This window comes from Rhinopithecus roxellana, chromosome 1, assembly GCF_007565055.1.
Source record: "Rhinopithecus roxellana isolate Shanxi Qingling chromosome 1, ASM756505v1, whole genome shotgun sequence".
Taxonomy (NCBI): Eukaryota; Metazoa; Chordata; class Mammalia; order Primates; family Cercopithecidae; genus Rhinopithecus; species Rhinopithecus roxellana.
In genome coordinates, this window is record NC_044549.1 from 179,835,670 (window position 1) to 179,855,176 (window position 19,507).

General features: G+C 40.9%; 2 protein-coding genes across 3 annotated transcripts in view; one reads left to right on the top strand and one right to left on the bottom strand.

Moving 5' to 3' along the window:
• CPNE4 (copine 4) overlaps window positions 1–19,507 on the bottom strand; it is a 736,278-nt gene that overhangs the window by 173,332 nt on the left and 543,439 nt on the right. The gene's annotated exons all lie outside the window — the stretch shown is intronic.
• Window positions 3,021–19,507, top strand: part of VPS36 (vacuolar protein sorting 36 homolog) — a 36,305-nt gene continuing 19,818 nt past the window's right edge. Inside the window, exons 1-6 of the mRNA XM_010371283.2 lie at window positions 3,021–3,193; window positions 9,164–9,232; window positions 12,437–12,507; window positions 15,217–15,331; window positions 16,676–16,765; window positions 17,803–17,889. Coding sequence (XP_010369585.1) covers window positions 3,098–3,193; window positions 9,164–9,232; window positions 12,437–12,507; window positions 15,217–15,331; window positions 16,676–16,765; window positions 17,803–17,889 — 528 coding nt within the window. The 5' untranslated portion in view covers window positions 3,021–3,097. The remainder of the gene's footprint in view (window positions 3,194–9,163; window positions 9,233–12,436; window positions 12,508–15,216; window positions 15,332–16,675; window positions 16,766–17,802; window positions 17,890–19,507) is intronic.

A 19,507-nucleotide genomic window follows, 5' to 3' on the forward strand; every position in this document is an offset into this window, starting at 1 on the left:
AATCTCCAGACTCATCCACTCCAATGATGGTCTATTTTTGAGACACTTTTTAATATTACTGCCACACAATTATTGGAGAGAAAGCAGACCCTTTTCTAAAAGATCCAAAAAACAAAAAAGCAAAACAAACAAAACAAAACAGAAAAAAGACTTCCTTTCAGAATGGTTCTTTGCCAACACAGCTGACCATGAAACTGCAGGCACCTGAAGTACTGATTAATTAGTGTTAGTTGTTCCTCCTGTGGTCATGTGAAGAAAAAGTGCCTGTGAGAGAACAGGGAAGGACAATCTGAAAGGAGGACAATGGGGACACAATGGGGTCACAAAGTCTGGGGAAGAGAGAAGCTGAAGAAAGAGGTAATGGGCCACAGTGTTGGGCACTACAGAAGTCTAGCAGGATTGGGACTGAAAGGAACCATCTGATTCAGAAGGTGGGAGGTCCTGGCAAAAACATCCTGGGGATGGCTGGGCGTGGTGGCTCATGCCTGTAATCCCAGCACTTTGGGAGGCCAAGGTGGGTGGATCACCTGAGGTCAGGGGTTCAAGACCAGCTTTGCCAACATGGTGAAACCCCATCTCTACTAAATATACAAAAATTAGCCGGGCATGGTGGCAGACGCCTGTAATCCCAGCTACTCAGGAGGCTGAGGCAGAGGAATCGCTTGAACCCTTGAGGCAGTGGCTGCAGTGAGCCGAGATCACGCCACTGTACTCCAGCCTGGACGGCAGAGTGAGACTCCGTCTCAAAAAAAAAAAAAAAAAAAAAAAGGCATAGACCTAAATGTAAGAACCAAAACTATGAAGCTTCTAGAAGAAATTATAGGAGAAATTCTTAGTGACTTTGTGTTAGGCAAAGATTTCATAACCAGTTTGTGGAAAAAAGATTTCTTAAATAGGCAAATTCCATGAACTATGAAAGAAAAAATTACACTGGACTTCATAAAAACTAAAACCTTTTGTCTATTCATTTATTGCCATATATAAGCCACATGATATTTCTCCTTGCTCCATCCTGGATACAGGAAACCCTTGTACAGTTGTCTATCCCAGCAGCTATCATATGCCAGGCTTCTATTTGTGTAGTACAGACTGTACATCACTCAAGGGCAGAAAACATACCTTGCAAATGTCCTCACTGCCTCACATTTTGATCATTGCAAAGCCCAGGCAAAACTGCACAGTTCCACATCTGATTAGGACTCTTAGGTCACATGTTACTTTCAATTAAAAAAGACTAAAAAGTTGGTAAACAATCAAATACTCAAAAATCAGGCAATGACGGTAAATTGTGATATATATTGATAGCATAATACAGCAAATCAAATGTTTTCAAATAAGTTTTAGTTATTGGACATATGGTCATGATGGAAATTGAAAAATATGAAATACAGAAGACACTGTTTAGAAATAGACCAAAATACACACAGGATTTTAGAACATGGTAAAAGTGGCAATTCATTTCGGGGGAGAGATTGCTTATATTCATTGGAAAGAGCCTTTCCTTTCCTTTAAAGCCTGGCCACAGACTACTGAATCCACGACTGGGGGCAATGTGGAGCCCTGGGAGCAGAGAGCAAGCCTGCCCTCTGTCCCTCTGCCCCTTTGCCCCTCTGCCCACGTGGGCAGGCAGCCTTAGTTAAGACCCCAATAAGTAGTAGGCTCTCTAAAATATGTTCACAACCTTTAAAGCAGTCGTTCTATTTTAGGAAGACACTGTAAGAAAATAATCCTAAAAAGAAGTATCAGTTGTAGAAGGACATCTATAAGGTGCTCCATTTATTTATTTATTATTTATTTATTCTGCGGCAGAGTCTCGTTCTGTCGCTGGAGTGCAATGGCTTGATCTCGGCTCACTGCAACCTCCACCTCCCGGGTTTAAGCGATTCTCCTGCTTTAGCCTCCCGAGTAGCTGGGATTACCGGCACCCGCCACCACGCCTGGCTAATTTTTTGTATTTTTAGTAGACACAGGGTTTCGCTATGTTGGCCAGGCTTGTCTCGAACCCCTGACCTCGTGATCCCGCCTCCCAAAGTACTAGGATTACAAGCGTGAGCCACTGCGCCCAGCCAGGTGTTCCATTTATATAGCAAAATACAAAAATGAAATGGCTAGAGGCACGAGGTCGCCTGGTGAGTGAGAGCAGCAGCCATGGATGGCTTTGCCAAAAAACAGCTAAATTATAGAGGAACTACATATTGAAATGTAAATTCACGCATGAGGTCTGTATTAATATTGGAAATGCCTAAATAAAAATAATCTTTTTTTTCCTGAGCCTGGGGGTTGGGCATGGAGTGGCGTGGGGGAGTTGGGGTGGAGGGCGAGAGGGTCTTTCTACGTCGCCCACGGGTGTCAAACTCCTGGGCTCAAGCAATCCTCCCGCCTCAGGTTCGGAAGCAGCTGGGAATACAGGCGCGCGCCACCAAGCCCGGTTAGATAAAATCTGTTTCCCTCAGTTAAAAAAAAATTAATTTGTGTGGGCATATAGGCGTATATATTTCTGGGGTACATGGGATATTTTGATGCAGGCATACAGTGTGTAATAATCACATCAGGGTAAATGAGGTATCCGTTACCTCAAGCATTTATGCTTTGTGTTACAATATAAAGATAATCTTAAAGGGAAAAACAGAGCACACAGGTAGTACTAACTGCAGCTGTATAGAAACAATGCGTGACATAAATATTCATTTGAAAGAGAGGGGTTATGATTATTTACAATCATTAATGAATATGGCAACATTCTGGGCACTGACAAGAAAACTGCCCCAAACATGCTGGCATAATGCACAATAAGCAAGGCCAAGCTGTGGTCGGGGCTCCCTCGCGCGCCCGTAAGCTCTGAATTTAGAATGGGGTGGACCGCCAGCTGATTAAGGGTTCTAAAAGGCCGGCGGCTAATGGACCGCCAGGGGGCGCTCCACGCACGTCTCCACGTCCCCGGGGGCACCTCGCAGCCGCGCCTGCTCGCTACCAGACCGCTCCCTCCCTCTCTCACCAGCCCCGACCCGTCTCCGCCCGGTCCGACGCTAGGGGGCGCCGCAGGCTGCCCGGCGCGCGGCTCGCGGCCCGGGAGCGCCGGGGCTAGGTGGCGGCGGCCATGGACCGCTTCGTTTGGACCAGCGGCCTCCTGGAGATCAACGAGACCCTGGTGATCCAGCAGCGCGGGGTGCGAATCTACGATGGCGAGGAGAAGGTAGGGCGTCGGCCAGCCTTCCCAAGGGGCTGGCGGAAGGGGTCCCCGGTGGGCGCGCGGCCCGGCTCGGTGTGGCCCGGTCCCCGGCCTAGCTCACGGCCCTCGGCGGATCGGCCGGCCTCTGTGTGGGGCGCAGCGCTCTTGCGCTCCCCGCCGGTCAGTAGCACGCAGCGTGGGGCGCTAGGCCGCCTCCCCCGCTCGGGTCCCAACTTTGGCACGGTTCCCAGCAGGCGCGGATCGTGGCTGCTTCTCTCTGCCCGAAATGCTTCCGGGAGCGCACAGCCGCAGCGCCCGGGAGAAGGAGCGCTCGCAGTCTGCGGGCGCCCGGCGGCGATCCGGCAGTCGACTTCCTTGGCGTGGTTCCAGACCTCCTGACGACACCAACCTCGGTGTCGGCACCGGACAGCCAGGTTCCGCCTTTCTGTGAGGAGGGCGCGGTGGCCGTACAGTCCCCAGCGGAAGCTTTAGCTTGGACCTTATGCAGTCGGAGGGATTAGCATATCTGGGCAGAGGGGTGAGGGATTGCTTCGAAAGGATTTCCTAAAGAGGTATCAGTGCCTTATTGGAATGCCCTTGCCAAAGGCTTTTGGGGTTTTGTTTTGTTTTCTAATTGCTTTAGAAAGGCCTTCTGAGCGTATGTTTTGTAAAGTGTTATATTAATAGTAGACCGTGCCTTGTAATGAAAGCATAAATCTTAGAAGGTGCGTTTTCAAATTGAGAGGAGAAATAGGAAGTGTAAGTAAATATTTTGTAGATACTTTGTTGAAACTATGAAATATCTTGTCCTGGATTGAAATGTATAAACTGGAATTAGAAAAATTTTAAAACTCACTTACCCACAAGCATTTTTGGTTTCCAGAAGTTTTAATTTGCTGCCTCTCTTCCCTTGCCGTTTTATTAACGACACTTTCCGCTGTACTTTGATATAAGTTACTGAACTCATAGCTTTTCCTGGTCAGTACTTAGAGCTATGTAGAGGCACAGGTGACTCTGGACCCAGGTCCTCTGACTTCCTTAGGGCATTTTCTATGGGCTGGTTGCCTGTATTATTGAGTAAAGGTCTTTTCCTTAAATAATTTGCTTGGACCTAACTTCACTTACTGCCTTAACACTTCGTAATTTAATTAATTAATTAATTAATTTTGAGACGGAGTCTTGCTCTGTCGCCAGCCTGGAGTGCAGTGGCGCGATCTCGGCTCACTGCAACCTCTGCCTCCCGGATTCAAGCGATTATCCTGCCTCAGCCTCCTGAGTAGCTGGGATTACAGGTGCCTGCAACCACGCCCAGCTAATTTTTGTATATTTAGTAGAGACGGGGTTTCACCATATTGGCCAGGCTGGTCTCAAACTCCTGACCTCAAATGATCCACCCGCCTGGGCCTCCCAAAGAGGGGGGATTACAGGCTCGTGAGCCACTGTGCCCAGCCTGCCTTAGCACTTTAACTAGCTTGACCTCAAGTTGAGTCTTCCATCCCTGGACTGGAATGACAAGCTATTTTTTTCCCTTTTCTTACCAATTTACATCTTTGTAACTATTTTAAATGGGAAGGTTAATCCACCTCCCCTTCCTCGGCGTTTTGATTTTGCCCCCCCCCTTTGAGAGGAACTGAATGTTGACAGTGGTAGATCTGTCCTCAGAGACTCCTCCAGTGGCACTCCCTGAGGGAGCACTAGGAAGTCATGCTTTTGCAGAGCATGGCATGATACAGTTCTATGGAACTCCAATTTGAAGACTAGGAACACCTTTGCTGGCAGGCAGTATAGCTGTGATAGATTTAAAACAGTGAAAAATAACAGCCATTAGTAGTTTTATATGAAAGATACATTGTTGAACCAGCGAGTTTTAATTTTTACGTTACAATTTTTGCTGCTTGTATTAGCAGACAAGTATATAGATGTTAGAGGTTTAAGAAACAAATCATGGGGAAAACATTGCTTGAGACCCTGTGATCTAGTCCAGAATTAACTCTTCTAAAAGCTTGAAATTGGAGTGGAGCTGTAAGAGGATTCTCCTTACCACTGTGCCCCAGAGCTGGACTTAGTCACTTGCTGAGCTGCCTTGCAGCTATGTGGTCCCTAGGCTGAATGAGGCACAGGCTGACTCCTGGGGGAAAGTGCGGTATCCTGGCTTCCTTCACCTGTTGGAAGGTTTCCAGACTTCCTGTGGTGCTAGAGACTCTACAAGGCTACACACACTAGCCCCCAAATCTGATGAAGTTAGTCTCCCTTTTAGGATGCCTCACTGGCTCTTTTGGCCTAGGGACTGCAGTCCAGATTGCTTAGTCTTCATAGTTTTGCATCCCAACCCATTCTCTGGGCAAGCGTGCGCATGGCTGTCTTCTAGACTAGTTTGATTGTTCCTGGAGCACAGAAGGTGTGCCTTGCTCATCCTTGTATCTCCTGACTGGTTGTGGGTGTGAAACACATTTTTTTAAAAAACCTGAATAATTAAAGTACCTACTATGAGCCAAGAGCTGTATATGTCATCTCATTTAATCCTTTCAACAGGAATATGAGGTATTTTACTGAAAGAGAAAGTAACACCAAGAGATACAGTGACTTGCCTAAGATCCACAGAGAGAGATTTAAATCTCTGTTGATCACACTCAAAGCCTGTGCTTTGTTCATGGAGCTACAGTGAGCCAAGATCATGCTACTACTGCACTCCAGCCTAGGCAATTGAGTGAGATTCTGTCTTGAAAAAAAAAAAAGGACTTCATAATATGGCAGCCACCTGTGCCACCCTTGATGTAATGTTTAATACAGCTAATCTTCCCAAAGCTGAGGAAACTGACACCCACAGTTGATAGTTGAGAAAACTGTGAGCTGTCCAAGGTCACACAACTAGTAACTGGTGGAGATAGAATTGCAAACCAGATCCAATGGACTGCTCTTCCCACCGCCCAAGTGCCTCTTATGAATAATACATGCATACTTGCTTGTTTATACAGGCACAGTTTTCATGAGCTCATTATGACTGGATGATGTGTTTACTTTCGTAAGGAGTGTAGGCAGGTCATTTGTTTGAATTCACAGACACTTCTGTAGCCTCAGCTAATTTAAAAAATAATGTAAGGTTAGTAATGTGTAAAGTGGCAAATTGGCAGCATATATCAGAAGATTTAGAAATGTTTATTCTTTTTCAGCTAACTATTTCACTTTTAGGAATTTACTCTTGGGAAAGAATCAGATGCATAAAAATATTACATGTGGAGAATGCTCATCTCAGATGTTATTATAATATTACATATAATATTATTATATATGGAAAAATTGGAAGCAATCTGAATGTCCACCATAGGGATTGGTTAATTAAATTATGGCATGAGGCCAGGTGTGGTGGCTCACGCCTGTAATCCCAGCACTTTGAGAGGCTGAGGTGGGTGGATCACCTGAGGTCAGGAGTTCAAGACCAGCCTGGCCAACATGGTGAAACCCCGTCTCTACTAAAAATACAAAAAATTAGCTGGGTATGGTGGTGGGGCCTGTAATCCCAGCTACTCAGGAGGCTGAGGCAGGAGAATGGCTTGAACCCAGGTGGCGGAGGTTGCAGTGAGCCGAGATAGTGCTGTTGCACTCCAGCCTGGGCAACAAGAGCGAAACTCCATCTCAAAAAAAAAAAAAGATTTATGGCATGCCCTAATTAGCATGAGGAATTGCCAATGATAGGCTGCTAACTATATTTTATAACTATACTATTAATAATAGTTATAAAACTCTATCATATTCTATTTAAAGATTATACATATGTATACATAAACATCTGTGTATATATACACACACACTCTGGCTGGTATGAATTATTTCATTTTCTTTTTCAGACTCTAAATATTTTCCAGATTTTCAACACTGAACATGCATTACTTTTACAACAGAAAATATGTAAATAAAAAAAAACAGGGTAATAACTTTTCAGTGAGTGCTGAGGTCAGATCAATTTTTTATTTTATTTATTTTATTTTTTTTGTGGGGGGAGATGGAGTCTTGCTCTGTTGCCCAGGCTGGAGTCCAGTCGCATGATCTTGGCTCACTGCAAGCTCCACCTCCCGGGTTCATGCCATTCTCCTGCCTCAGCCTCCCGAGTAGCTGGGACTACAGGCGCCCGCCACCACACCCGGCTAATTTTTTTGTATTTTTTTTAGTAGAGACAGGTTTTCACCGTGTTAGCCATGATGGTCTTGATCTCCTGACCTCGTGATCCACCCGCCTGGGCCTCCCAAAGTTCTGAGATTATAGGCGTGAGCCATGGTGCCCGGCCATATTTTTAACATACCATTTTAAATTCTAAACAATTCCAGTCTTATTTTAATAAACTGGACACTCACTGAAATGCTTTCCTTAGTGTTTATGTTGTAAGGTTGCCTTATAAATGGGACTATCCTTGTAACTTTTTTTTGTTTTTCAGCTCCCACTTAGCATCAAATATAACTTTTAAAATAACCGAATATTCCTGGAAAGGACACAAGCAAGCCCTACCTTATGGCAAATTCCACTTTCTAGTAACTCGAAATAGAAACTTCCAATATATATCTTGCTTTTAACAGAAACACAGGGGTTTAATTCATTAATCTCTTGGGTTCCAATTCTAAAACTTGCTTATTTATATAACTTTCAGGGCACAGTAACAAGTAGTGAGGGTTAAAGTTTTGGTCCTAAAGACCTAGCTGGCATTTCTTTGTGATTGTATTGAAGTTTTGAAGAACATTTTAAAATTTATATTTTGAATAGGTGATACATACCCAAAGAGTATGTCCTAGTCAGCTCGGCTGCTAAAACAAAATACCATAGCCTGGGTGGCTTAAACAACAGGCGTTTATTTCTCATAGTTCTGGAGGCTGGGAAGTCTAAGATCAAGGTGCTGACAGATTTGGTTCTTGGTAAGGACACTCTTCTTGGCTTGCAGATGGCCACCATTTCCCTGTGTACTTGCGTGGTCTTTTCTCAGCACGTGTTCATGGAGATGAAACCCTCCTGTCTCTTCCTCTTCTCATAAGGATACTAGTCCCATCATGAGGGCCCCACCTCACGACCTTCTAAACCTAATCACCTCCCAAAGGTTCCGTCACCAAATACCATCGCGTTGAGGGTTAGGGCTTCAACATATGAATTTGGGGGTTTTCATTTAATGCTAATGGGTTTTATGCCTTCTTAGAAAGGTCTTCTTCCCTCAGATTGTTTAAAAATTATCTCATGATTTTTTCTAGTGCTTTTATAATTTTTTTCGTTTTTTACTCAATTGATCCATCTATAATTCATTTTGGTGCATTGTATTAGGTATAAATCCAGACATAAGGGTTTTTCTTTTTCCTACCTGGCAACCCAGTTGTCCCACTGCCATTGATTTAATTTCCATCCATATTTATTTTTGTATGTATTTGTATCTATTCCTGGATTTTGTTTTTATTAAAAAATGTTATGAGTGTTATACATGAATTCAGTTGCAAAGAAATTCAATCAGTAGAGAAGTGTAGAGGTAAAAAAGAGCTCTTCACTTCCCTTCTACCCCTTTCCTTGCACTTTTTCTGAGATAATAATTGTTAACAGATAATTGTGTGTTCCTTTTAGACCCTTTTCACTACTTGTGTTTCTACAAACACACACACATACAGCATATGTAATATTGCAAATTGCTGTAAATCACTTTCTTTCCCACTCATCCAGTGTCTTAGAGTTCTATGGTAATCCATGCAGTTCTGCCTCATCATTTCTTTTTAACCTTTGCATGGATTGCAGAGTATGAATGTGTATCATACCTGGTTGTTGTCTGCATTTTTTTCTAATTCTGTCAAGACTATACAAATAGCTTATGAAGTATGTAGCATTGGTTCTCTTTACTTTGTGATAAGCCTATTCTAAAAGTAAAATGTTTACTTATATGATTAACTTAGTGTTGTATAATTTATGAAGAAGAAAATCTGAACCACAATGAGTGGTATGTTATTAATATTCTGTGATGCTGTTTCTTTCTAGATAAAATTTGATGCTGGGACTCTCCTTCTTAGTACACACCGACTGATTTGGAGAGATCAGAAAAATCATGTAAGATACAGTTTTTTGCATCTGTTGAAGGTTTTATTTTGTTTATTTATTTTTTAGTGACAGGGTCTTGCTGCATTGCCCAGGCTGATCTCTAACTTCTGGGCTCAAGTGATTCTCCTGGCCTCAACCTCCTGAGTAGCCAGGACTACAGGAGTGAGCCATCATTATAGGTTTTAAATCACTGAAGCTTTTTCTTCTTTTTTCATTTCTAGTAAAACTTATATAATGAATGCAATAATAAATTTTCCTTTTCTGAATGACAAAAGAGTGTGTCCCGTATAATTTCTCTGAATGGAGTGCAGAAACAGGAGTTAGCGTGTTGTCCCTTATTCAGCTCCAGAAAAGTCCATGTAGTTACTGGATGGAGAATCATGTTTTTTAAATACCAAATTCTACTCTATATCTAAATGTTCCATGTATAACAGGGGAATAATTCCCCCATCAGTTGTGAGGGAGTCTTTAAAAAGAGCTCGTATGTCCTTAACACCAAATTGTATTCTAGGTTGTTGTTGAGAATCAGGAGACTAGGCCTGCCATCAAGTGCATGCCTTTATCTAGATATTGAGATCTGTCTCTAAGTCACTCAGCAAGAGGAGTCCCCCACACCCCCCATTTTTTTTTGTTTGAGACAGAGTCTTGCTCTGTCACCCAGGCTGGAGTGCAGTGGTGTGATCTCGGCTCACTGCAACCTCCGCCTCCCAGGTTCAAGCGATTCTCCTGCTTCAGCCTCCCAAGTAGCTGGGATTACAGGCATGCGCCACTGTGCTCGGCTAATTTTTGTATTTTTTAATAGAGACAGGGTTTAGCCATATTGTTCAGGCTGACCTGACCTCGCGATCCGCCCACCTCAGCCTCCCAAAGTTCTGGGATTACAGTCGTAAGCCACCTTGCCCAACCTTTTTTTTGTTTTTGTTTTTTAAGGAAGACGGAGAGTTATATGTATATAGAGCTGATATATATCTTTATTTCCTAGAGCTTCAACCTGAAAGTATATATACATTAATTTCAGCATTGCCAGTAAGATAGCTATCTCATCTGTGTTTTTATTTTCCTGATTGTTCCCCCAAACCCCCGTGAAATTTTAGTACCACAAATAAACTATATACTGTACTGTAGCCCTTGAAGGGCTGCTGACCATTACAATATCTGACTTTTTTGCACCCTGGAAACTAATTTTTGTCTCCTAGGTCTGATATTGCCCTGTTAATAATGCATGCCTTAGAGCGGGAGTCCCCAACTCCCCCGGCCACGGACCAGTACTGGTCTGTGGCCTGTTAGGAACTGGGTCACATAGCAAGGGGTGAGTGACAGGTGAGCAAGCATTACCACCGGAGCTCCACTTCCCATCGGATCAGCAGACGCATTAGATTCTCGTAGAAGCACGAACCGTATTGTGAGCTGTTCATGCAAGGGATCTAGGTCGTGCACTCCTCATGAGAGTCTAATGCCTGATGATCTGAAGTGGAACAGTTTCATCCTGAAACCACAATGCCCTGCTCTCCAGGAAATACTGTCTTCCATGAAACCAGTCCCTGATACAAAAAAGGTTGGGGACTGCTGCCTTAGACTGTTAATATTGTCTAATCCTTTTAGTAATATATATTCAGGAAATAAATCTTTTTGGGGAGGATAGAATGCATGTCCTTAAACCATATGTTGATAAGTTAATCTTAGTATAATTTTTTGATTATCATATAAAGAGGTCCATTTGGACAAATCTTAGACTTGCTACATTGCTAGTCACATAAAAATTAAACGTAACTGTTTATATATGTTAAAACTAAGGCCAGGTGTGGTGGCTCATGCCTGTAATCCCAGCACTTTGGGAGGCTGAGGCAGTGGATCACCTGATGTTGGGAGTTCGAGACCAGCCTGACCAACATGGAGAAGCCCCATCTCTACTAAAAAATACAAAATTAGCTGGGCGTGGTGGCACATGTCTGTCATCCCAGCTACTCCGGAGGCTGAGACAGGAAAATCGCTTGAACCTGAGAGGCAGAGGTTGCGATGAGCCAAGGTTGCACCATTGCACTCTAGCCTGGGCAACAAGAATGAAACTCCGTCTCAAGAAAAAAAAAAAAAAAAATTAAACATACTGGCTAGACACAGTGGCTCATGCCTGTAAATCCTGGCACTTTGGGAGGCCGAGGCAGGGGGATCACTTGAGATCAGGAGTTCAAGACTAGCGTGTCCAACATGGTGAAAGCCCATCTCTCCTAAAAATACAAAAATGAGCCAGGCATGGTGGCTCACACCTATAATCCCAGCTACTTGGGAAGCTGAGGTGGGAGGATCACTTGAACCTGGGAGGCAGAGGTTGCAGTGAGCCAAGATTGTACTACTGCACTCTAGCTTGGGTGACAGAGCGAGACTCCATCTCAAAAAAAAAAAAAAAAAAAAAGTTAAACATATGAATAAAGGGATACTACATCAATATTTTTTGTTTAAAACTATTAATAATTGCATGTGGGCATATGAGTGAAGTATGGAAAATTATAAAGAAGAGAAAATCATCTACATTAATGCCCTCCTTAAAATTGTTTTGATGTATCTGTTTTGTTTTTTGCTTTCAGTGTAAGAAAATATTACAAGTAAAACGTTTTCGTAGAAACATTACTCTTAGAAAATGCACCCATTGTGGCTGGGTCCCGTGGCTTCTGCCTGTAATCTCCACACTTTGGGAGGCCAAGGCAGGCAGATCACGAGGTCAGGAGATCAAGACCATCCTGGCTAACATGGTGAAACCCTGTCTCTACTAAAAATACAAAAAAATTAGCCAGGCGTGGTGGCGGGCGCCTATAGTCCCAGCTACTTGGGAGGCAGAGGCAGGAGAATGGCATGAACCTGGGAGGCAGAGGTTACAGTGAGCCGAGATCACACCACTACACTCCAGCCTGGGTGACAGAGCGAGACTCCGTCTCAAAAAAAAAAAAAAAAAAAGAAAATGCACCCATTGTAAAAACAAAAGCTAGTGACAGCCTCTTTTAAACTTCTTATGTTCTTCCATGCAGCCATATGCCACCACAGTATTGTTTCCATTTAATTTTTCCTTAAGTTCATTTAAGTAGCAAAATCATTGTTTTTCATTATTTTTATTATTAAGGTATATGGCACTGTAATGCTATAAAACAAGGATTTCTGACAAGTGTTATGGATATGGATGTTGTTTAGAGTCTTTGATTTAAGCTATTGATTTCCTCCTAGGAGTGTTGCATGGCTGTTCTGCTTTCCCAAATTGTGTTCATTGAAGAACAGGCAGCTGGAATTGGGAAGAGGTAAGGTCTATATAGTACAGTCTTTATTCACAGAAAACATTTCCTGTTATGCTATTGGTCAGAAGGTCCTATCTTAGACTCAATGATGTATGAATTGATTCTTAAGCATGAATAATTTGCTGTAATATCCTTGTTTATTATACATGGGTCATAATAAAGAAATGTGGGCCTGGTGCGGTGGCTCATGCCTGTAATCCCAGCACTTTGGGAGGCTGAGGCGGGCAGATCACGAGGTCAGGAGATCGAGACCATCTGGCTAACATGGTTAAACCCCGTCTCTACTAAAAATACAAAAAATTAGCCAGGTGTGGTGGCAGGTGCCTGTAGACCCAGCTACTTGGAAGGCTGAGGCAGGAGAATGGCATGAACCTGGGAGGCGGAGCTTGCAGTGAGCCGAGATCGGGCCACTGTACTCCAGTCTGGGGGACAGAGCGAGACCCTGTTTCAAAAATAATAATAATAATAATAAATAAAAAAATAAAAATGAAAAAAGAAATGTGGCCCAGTTATCGTCTTTCCATAGACACTTTGCTTTCACATCCCTGTGTACCTGTCATTTCATACTTAAAATCGGAAATAACCTATTTGAGAAAAATAACTGACTTTGCTTCTGTTTCTAACCTGATCATTAAGTTTGTTTCTCAGGTTTTACTTGTTCAGATAGCAGAGTTAAACAGCATATAATAATAGTTATTGTACAAAGCAGGACATTTATCAGAATAATAGGAGGTACAATGAACAATTAGACCAGGGTAACAAGGATACAATGGGACCATCCCAGGCAAACCAGGAGATGAGGTCACCTTGGTATAAAGGCGTAAGTTCAGATGTTCCTGTTTATTCAAATATACCAAAAACTTGGCTTTATATTTTAAGTGCATGGAATTGAGGAGACATGAAAAAATATTATTGGCATGGGATATTTTTTTCCTATGTAGGCTTATCTTTAGGTTTAGCATAATTAGGCACTTCAGTAGAAGTTAAACAGTGTTGAGCTTCACTGGACATGCAATGCATGCTTTGATCATAATGTTATGATTTACTGTAAAATATTATTTATTTGACATAAAAGAAACCAATGTTTTAAAAAATTAATAAGCCATAGATTTTTTTAAGCCATAGATTTTTAGGGTAGATTGTTATTATGATTTATATTTTCCCCTTATCAATTTTCTCCATTGTATTAAGTTCTAAAAAGTAAACTTTAAGATTGTTCCAGGTTATTTGAGTTTTCCTTTCCTGTGTTCCAAGGAAATCTACACTAAAAAAAAATTTTAAATATTTACCTTCACGTTAATGTCTTATTTTTTAAACATGTCCAGTGAGGAGGACTTCAGTAATATGCCAAGTTAACTTTTGTCAAGTATTCTCTTTTGTTCCCAGCCCCTCCCCTCAAACAGTTATATTTGCATTGATTTCAAGATGTGTACATTTCACCTTTTAACATCTCTGAAGATGCTTTTTTTATTTCATAGATTTAAAATTTAATGAAGTATAGTAATTGGATGACCTGATAAAAGAATATATACAAAATTTGGCATAGATTTTTTATGCTTACTTTGGAGCTCTTAAACTTTATTTGATTATACTTTCTACTTTTTCAATGGGTGTCCTTTCACAGAATCTGATAGTAGGGCTGAGGGTTTTTTTTAGTTTCAGAGACTGTGAAATGCTTTTGCTTAGTTATCTTATCATAATTGTCATAGTTTTGTTGCTCTACTTGATGGTTTGTTTCAGACAGTTCTATGATTCTGCTCACATAGTTTATTTTCTCACTTCACTTAAAGAAGTTTATCACAAGGGAACAGGAGGAGTCCTTACAAGACTGGCCCTACCCATTCACATTGAGGAGGCCCAATGCCTGGTGTTTCAATTTTACAGTGATATTTAGGTAACCATATGGTTCCAAAAAAAAGAAAAGTAAAATTGAGTGGTAGGTGTGTATCTATAGCATGATCAACACAGAAAAAGCACTAAACTAGGTACCTGGGATACTTTGAGTTTTTTAGTTTCCCAAATCTTTATAGGATTGCTTATTGACTAGGTTCAAAAAAAAAGGAGGAAAACAGACTTATTAAGCTGACCAAATATAGCGGTATTTTTAATAGCATAGAAGATAATGATAGTCATAAAGATAATGGTAGTTTGTGTTCTTAGAGCCACAGCATTTTGGGAATTGTTTTTGTTATTGGCTATCTTTCCAGATCATGCTGTTGATTGAGTGGCATTTTCCAACAAATGACACTGTAGAATGTTAGTTTTGGATGGAATTTTAATAAAATATCAGCTGGCCATTTTTACAGATAAGTTTTCTCTTTTTGTTTTCAAATGAATAAGGGTGTATGCTTTGGCAGAAATTATAGGCCCCCTTATAACCTCTGGGGATGTTTGTAGTTGGAAAACCATAATCATAAACTCAAACTTTTGCAAATTTATTTTGACCATATTTTCTAAAGTCACACTCTAATTTAATCTACAGAGCTAGTAACTTGAAGTTTTTTGGTTCATAGCTTATAAGTTTTAAGTAGAGAGATTTTTGAAAGCTTTATTAATATTGAATTAATACATACTTTAAAAGGATGCTTTTTGGGATGTTTGTTTCTACATGAATTTTAAAAGTGATTTGAAACACATAAAAAGTTATAAAAGTAGAATTATATATATATTTTTGAAAGGCAATTCAATATATTACATTTGTTCTTTCTTCAGTGCCAAAATAGTGGTTCATCTTCACCCAGCTCCTCCTAACAAAGAACCTGGCCCATTCCAGAGTAGTAAGAACTCCTACATCAAACTCTCCTTCAAAGAACATGGCCAGATTGAGGTAAGTTTCTACATGAATAAAATTGTACTAGAAAGGTGTGTATATGTATGGGGTGTGTGTGTGTGTTGTGGCTTGTTAATATGATGGAAGGTGGTATTATACAACATACCAGATTTCACCGTACTTTTACAATAAAATTTTATTATATCTTAAGCCTTAGCAGTGAGTGGAGAATATGAAGTTTAGGTTTCAGTGGGAATGGGAAGCAGAGGGTGTAGTCCCAAGGAAGGAACAGAGGCTGGAAAATACACTAAGTCATGCCATTTGCCTACTAGCAGAGTTTTCAGTGGTATAGTTTAGTTAAATGAACAGAATATAAATGCAATGATATGTTGAACTATCTCAGTATCTGAAGGTTCCCCAGCTTTAAATCAGGCTGTCTGTCTTGATTAACTCCAGTTAATCTTAGTCACTTAAGTACTTATTCTGCAGTATAATAGTTTATGTGTTCCAAATAAGTTGCTGTACAAGAATTCTTAAGATAATTAGAAGTGTGTATTTATTCTCCCCATCAATATCATAAATTATTATTAATTTTTTCTATAGCACCTCACCCAGTGCTCCTGACAAGTGATCACTAAGCATATGAAAAACATATTTGATTATTTGTGAGCATAGGTATGTTTTGGTCCTACTTTTTGGTTTTATATTTTAACTAGACAAATTATGCTCTGCTTCCTTCATGGAAGAATGGTTGTATATTTTTCCTGGCACTGTGTTTGTTTCATTATAGATTGAAAACAATCCACATACGCAGGATTGTTTAAAGTAAGTCTATTGATTTCATTGTCACTCATCTCTTTGTTGAGAATAGCCCACTTTATATAGAAGGTCAGTTCCTTCTTTTTTTTCCTTTGTGCTTTCTGAAACTGATCCAAGAAAAGAACTTCCTTTGATTTTCTTTGATGTCTGAGCATTCTGGGCTTGCTGCAAATTACCGAACAGACTTTTTATACTAAAGAAATGTTAAGTGGCCAGGCGCATTGGCTCACGCCTATAATCCCAGCACTTTGGGAGGCCAAGGCAGGCAGATCACCTGAGGTCGAGAGTTCAAGACCAGCCTGACCAATTTGGAGAAACCCCATCTCTACTAAAAATACAAAATTAGCTAGGTGTGGTGGCACATGCCTGTAATCCCAGCTACTTGGGAGGCTGAGGCAGGAGAATCGCTTGAGTTGGGGAGGCGAAAGTTGTGGTGAGCCTGGATCACGCCATTGCACTCCAGCCTGGGCAACAAGAGTGAAACTCCACCTCAAAAAAAAAGAAGGAAATGTTAAGTAATGATTTATACAAGGATGCTACAATCTGACTGACTCATTTAAAGTGTATTTATTTGCATAACAGTTTTACAGGCGTCTATCAGAGGAAATGACACAGAGAAGATGGGAGAATATGCCAGTTTCCCAGTCATTACAAACAAATAGAGGACCCCAGGTATTTTTTAAACTATTTGCTGATCTAGTGTTTTCAGCTCTGTACTTACATCTTCATTAAGAAAAAGACTCTGTAATTGTAGAACTTGCCCAAAACAAAATACTGCAATGGTATTCTGATAAAGAATTTATTTTCGACCGGGCACGGTGGCTCACGCCTGTAATCCCACCACTTTGGGAGGCCAAAATGGGGCAGATCATGAGGTCAGGAGTTCGAGATCCGCCTGGCCAACATTGTGAAACCCTGTCTCTACTAAAAATACAAAAATTAGCCAGGCATAGTGGTGCACGCCTGTAATCCCAGCTGCTCAGAAGGCTGAGGCAGGAGAGTCACTTGAACCTGGGAGGCGGAGGTTGCTGTGAGCCAAGATTGTGCCATTGCTCTCCAGCCTGGGCGACAGGGGCGAGACTCCGTCTCAAAAAAAAAAAAATTATTTTCACAGCACCTAGTTTAGTGCTGTGTATACAGCAGACACTTAGTAAGCATAAATAACTGCTTACCAGCATAATTCTTAGGGTGATAGAAGGTAGAGTTCACCCACTGAATTCTGTTCTTCATAGTCAGTGTGGCATTTGAGAGAACAGACAGTACAGCTGGGTGATGTTTTCCAGGACTGTCTAAATTAATCAGCAACACTAGACAGTACTCAAATGTATGAAAGTAGCTTGGATAATAAGTGTTAATTAAGAACCAAAATTTAAACTGATTTTTTTGTACATTTGAGACCCTATTAAGTATCTGATACATAATAGCTTGCCAAAGAAGGAAAATGATAGGAAATTTAACTTATATCTAAAATGCAGAGTAAAATATGCCATTTATTGTGTATTTGGTTTTTCTTGAATGATTTTAAGATCATCATGTACAGCAAGAAGTAAACACATGTTCTGAAGGGAAGCTAAACGTCAGTGTATGCTGTTTTTCTTTGGTTCTTTGTGGGTCCTTTCCCGCCATTGAAAACACAATGTGGTTGGTTACAAAAGATTTTGTTTGCTTCCTATTTTGTATGTTTTATTTTCTACTTCTTTTTTTTTCAGCCAGGAAGAATAAGGGCTGTAGGAATTGTAGGTATTGAAAGGAAACTGGAAGAAAAAAGAAAAGAAACCGACAAAAACATTTCTGAGGTAACTGTTAAATTCTGGCTCTGCATCTATTCCAGCCATTTGTGTCTATTCTTTTAGATACAGCTGTGACTAATTCCCTTCTGTAATTTAGAATATATTTCATTTGCCTGAAGCTACATAGTCTCCTATTCTCTTTAAGAGGTCTACCTCGGGCTGGCAAAATCTAACTAAAACCTCTTTCTAAAAGGAATAAAAAAGAAGTGCAAATTTGTTTGCTGTTAGAAAATATCATAGAATGTTGTGTGTAGATTTTAAAGTCTAGATGGAATTGACTGAAGGATACTCCTAATGAGTTCAGGGTTCTCTGTATAATTATTTTGGAAGTTGAAGTAACTTAGTTGAGAGAAAACGCTATTCTGTGGCCACTGTCTGTGGCCAGATACCACACCATTTTATGTTGATGACCACCCAGGGATCAGACCAGACATCACTAAGAATGGCTCAAAGCAGCCCATCACTTCTACTAGGAGACAACCCTGAGCATGTACTTTCCAATGTTTTGAGGCTTCATCATATATGAGGAAATTCAAGAGAAGGGGAAAGAACTCTAGCTAAAAAGACCAGTTATGCGTTAGATTCTGTAATTAGTTAATACAGCTAAACGTATCATTGATTTTTCCATGTTTATATAAAAATGGTCTTGGTTTTTTATTAAATGATGCTTTAAAGTAAATCTTTGGTTTTTATAGTAATTCATAAGTAAAATTCCATTGATGGTTGCTGTTCAGAGAATTTCAAAGATTTATGTCAATCGAGTAAAGTCTAAAACTGCAAATAGTTATTTAAATACTGATTTTGGGCTCACTGGGAACCAAGGGCATTTGACCTGTTAAGTGCCCATAGTAGGTTTTTCTGGATGTGTGTGTATCTGTGGTGAAGTTGTGTATTTTCCTCAACCCTGTATTTTCCCCAGATTGGCAGCTGGATCCAGAATCTCTGTCACACTCATGTTCTGTCCCTTTGGCAAAACTAGAGGTGATACTGTGTTCTTTTGTCGGAGGCACATCTTATCTCTGTCATGTTAGCAGCTGTTAATATTCAGTGCCTAGATCTATTAGTTCATTGGTTGTGGTAAATAGTGATAATTCTGTCTTTATTTTTCATTTATTAGTTGGAATACTTTTTAAAGAAATGTTTCCCTTATCTACTATTTGGTTGTCCAGTTCATATAGGAAAGGCTGGATAATTGCATTTTCCTTTATCATCAGGATAATAAATTGTTTCCTTATTATCTTTTGACGATGACTAATTAGGTTTTTTTTTTTTTTTTTTTTTTTTTGAGACAGAGTCTTGCTGTGTCGCCCAGGCTGGAGTGCAGTGGCTCGATCTCAGCTCACTGCAGGCTCTGCCTCCTGGGTTCACACCATTCTCCTGCCTCAGCCTCCTGAGTAGCTGGGACTACAGGTGCCTGCCACCATGCCTGGCTAATTTTTTGTATTTTTAGTAGAGACGGGGTTTCACCATGTTAGCCAGGTTGGTCTTGATCTCCTGACCTCGTGATCCGCCCGCCTCGGCCTCCCAGAGTACTGGGATTACAGGCGTGAGCCACTGTGCCCAGCTGACTAATTAGGTTTTTTTTTTAACATGTCATTAGGAATTCGTGAAGTTTAGCATATTT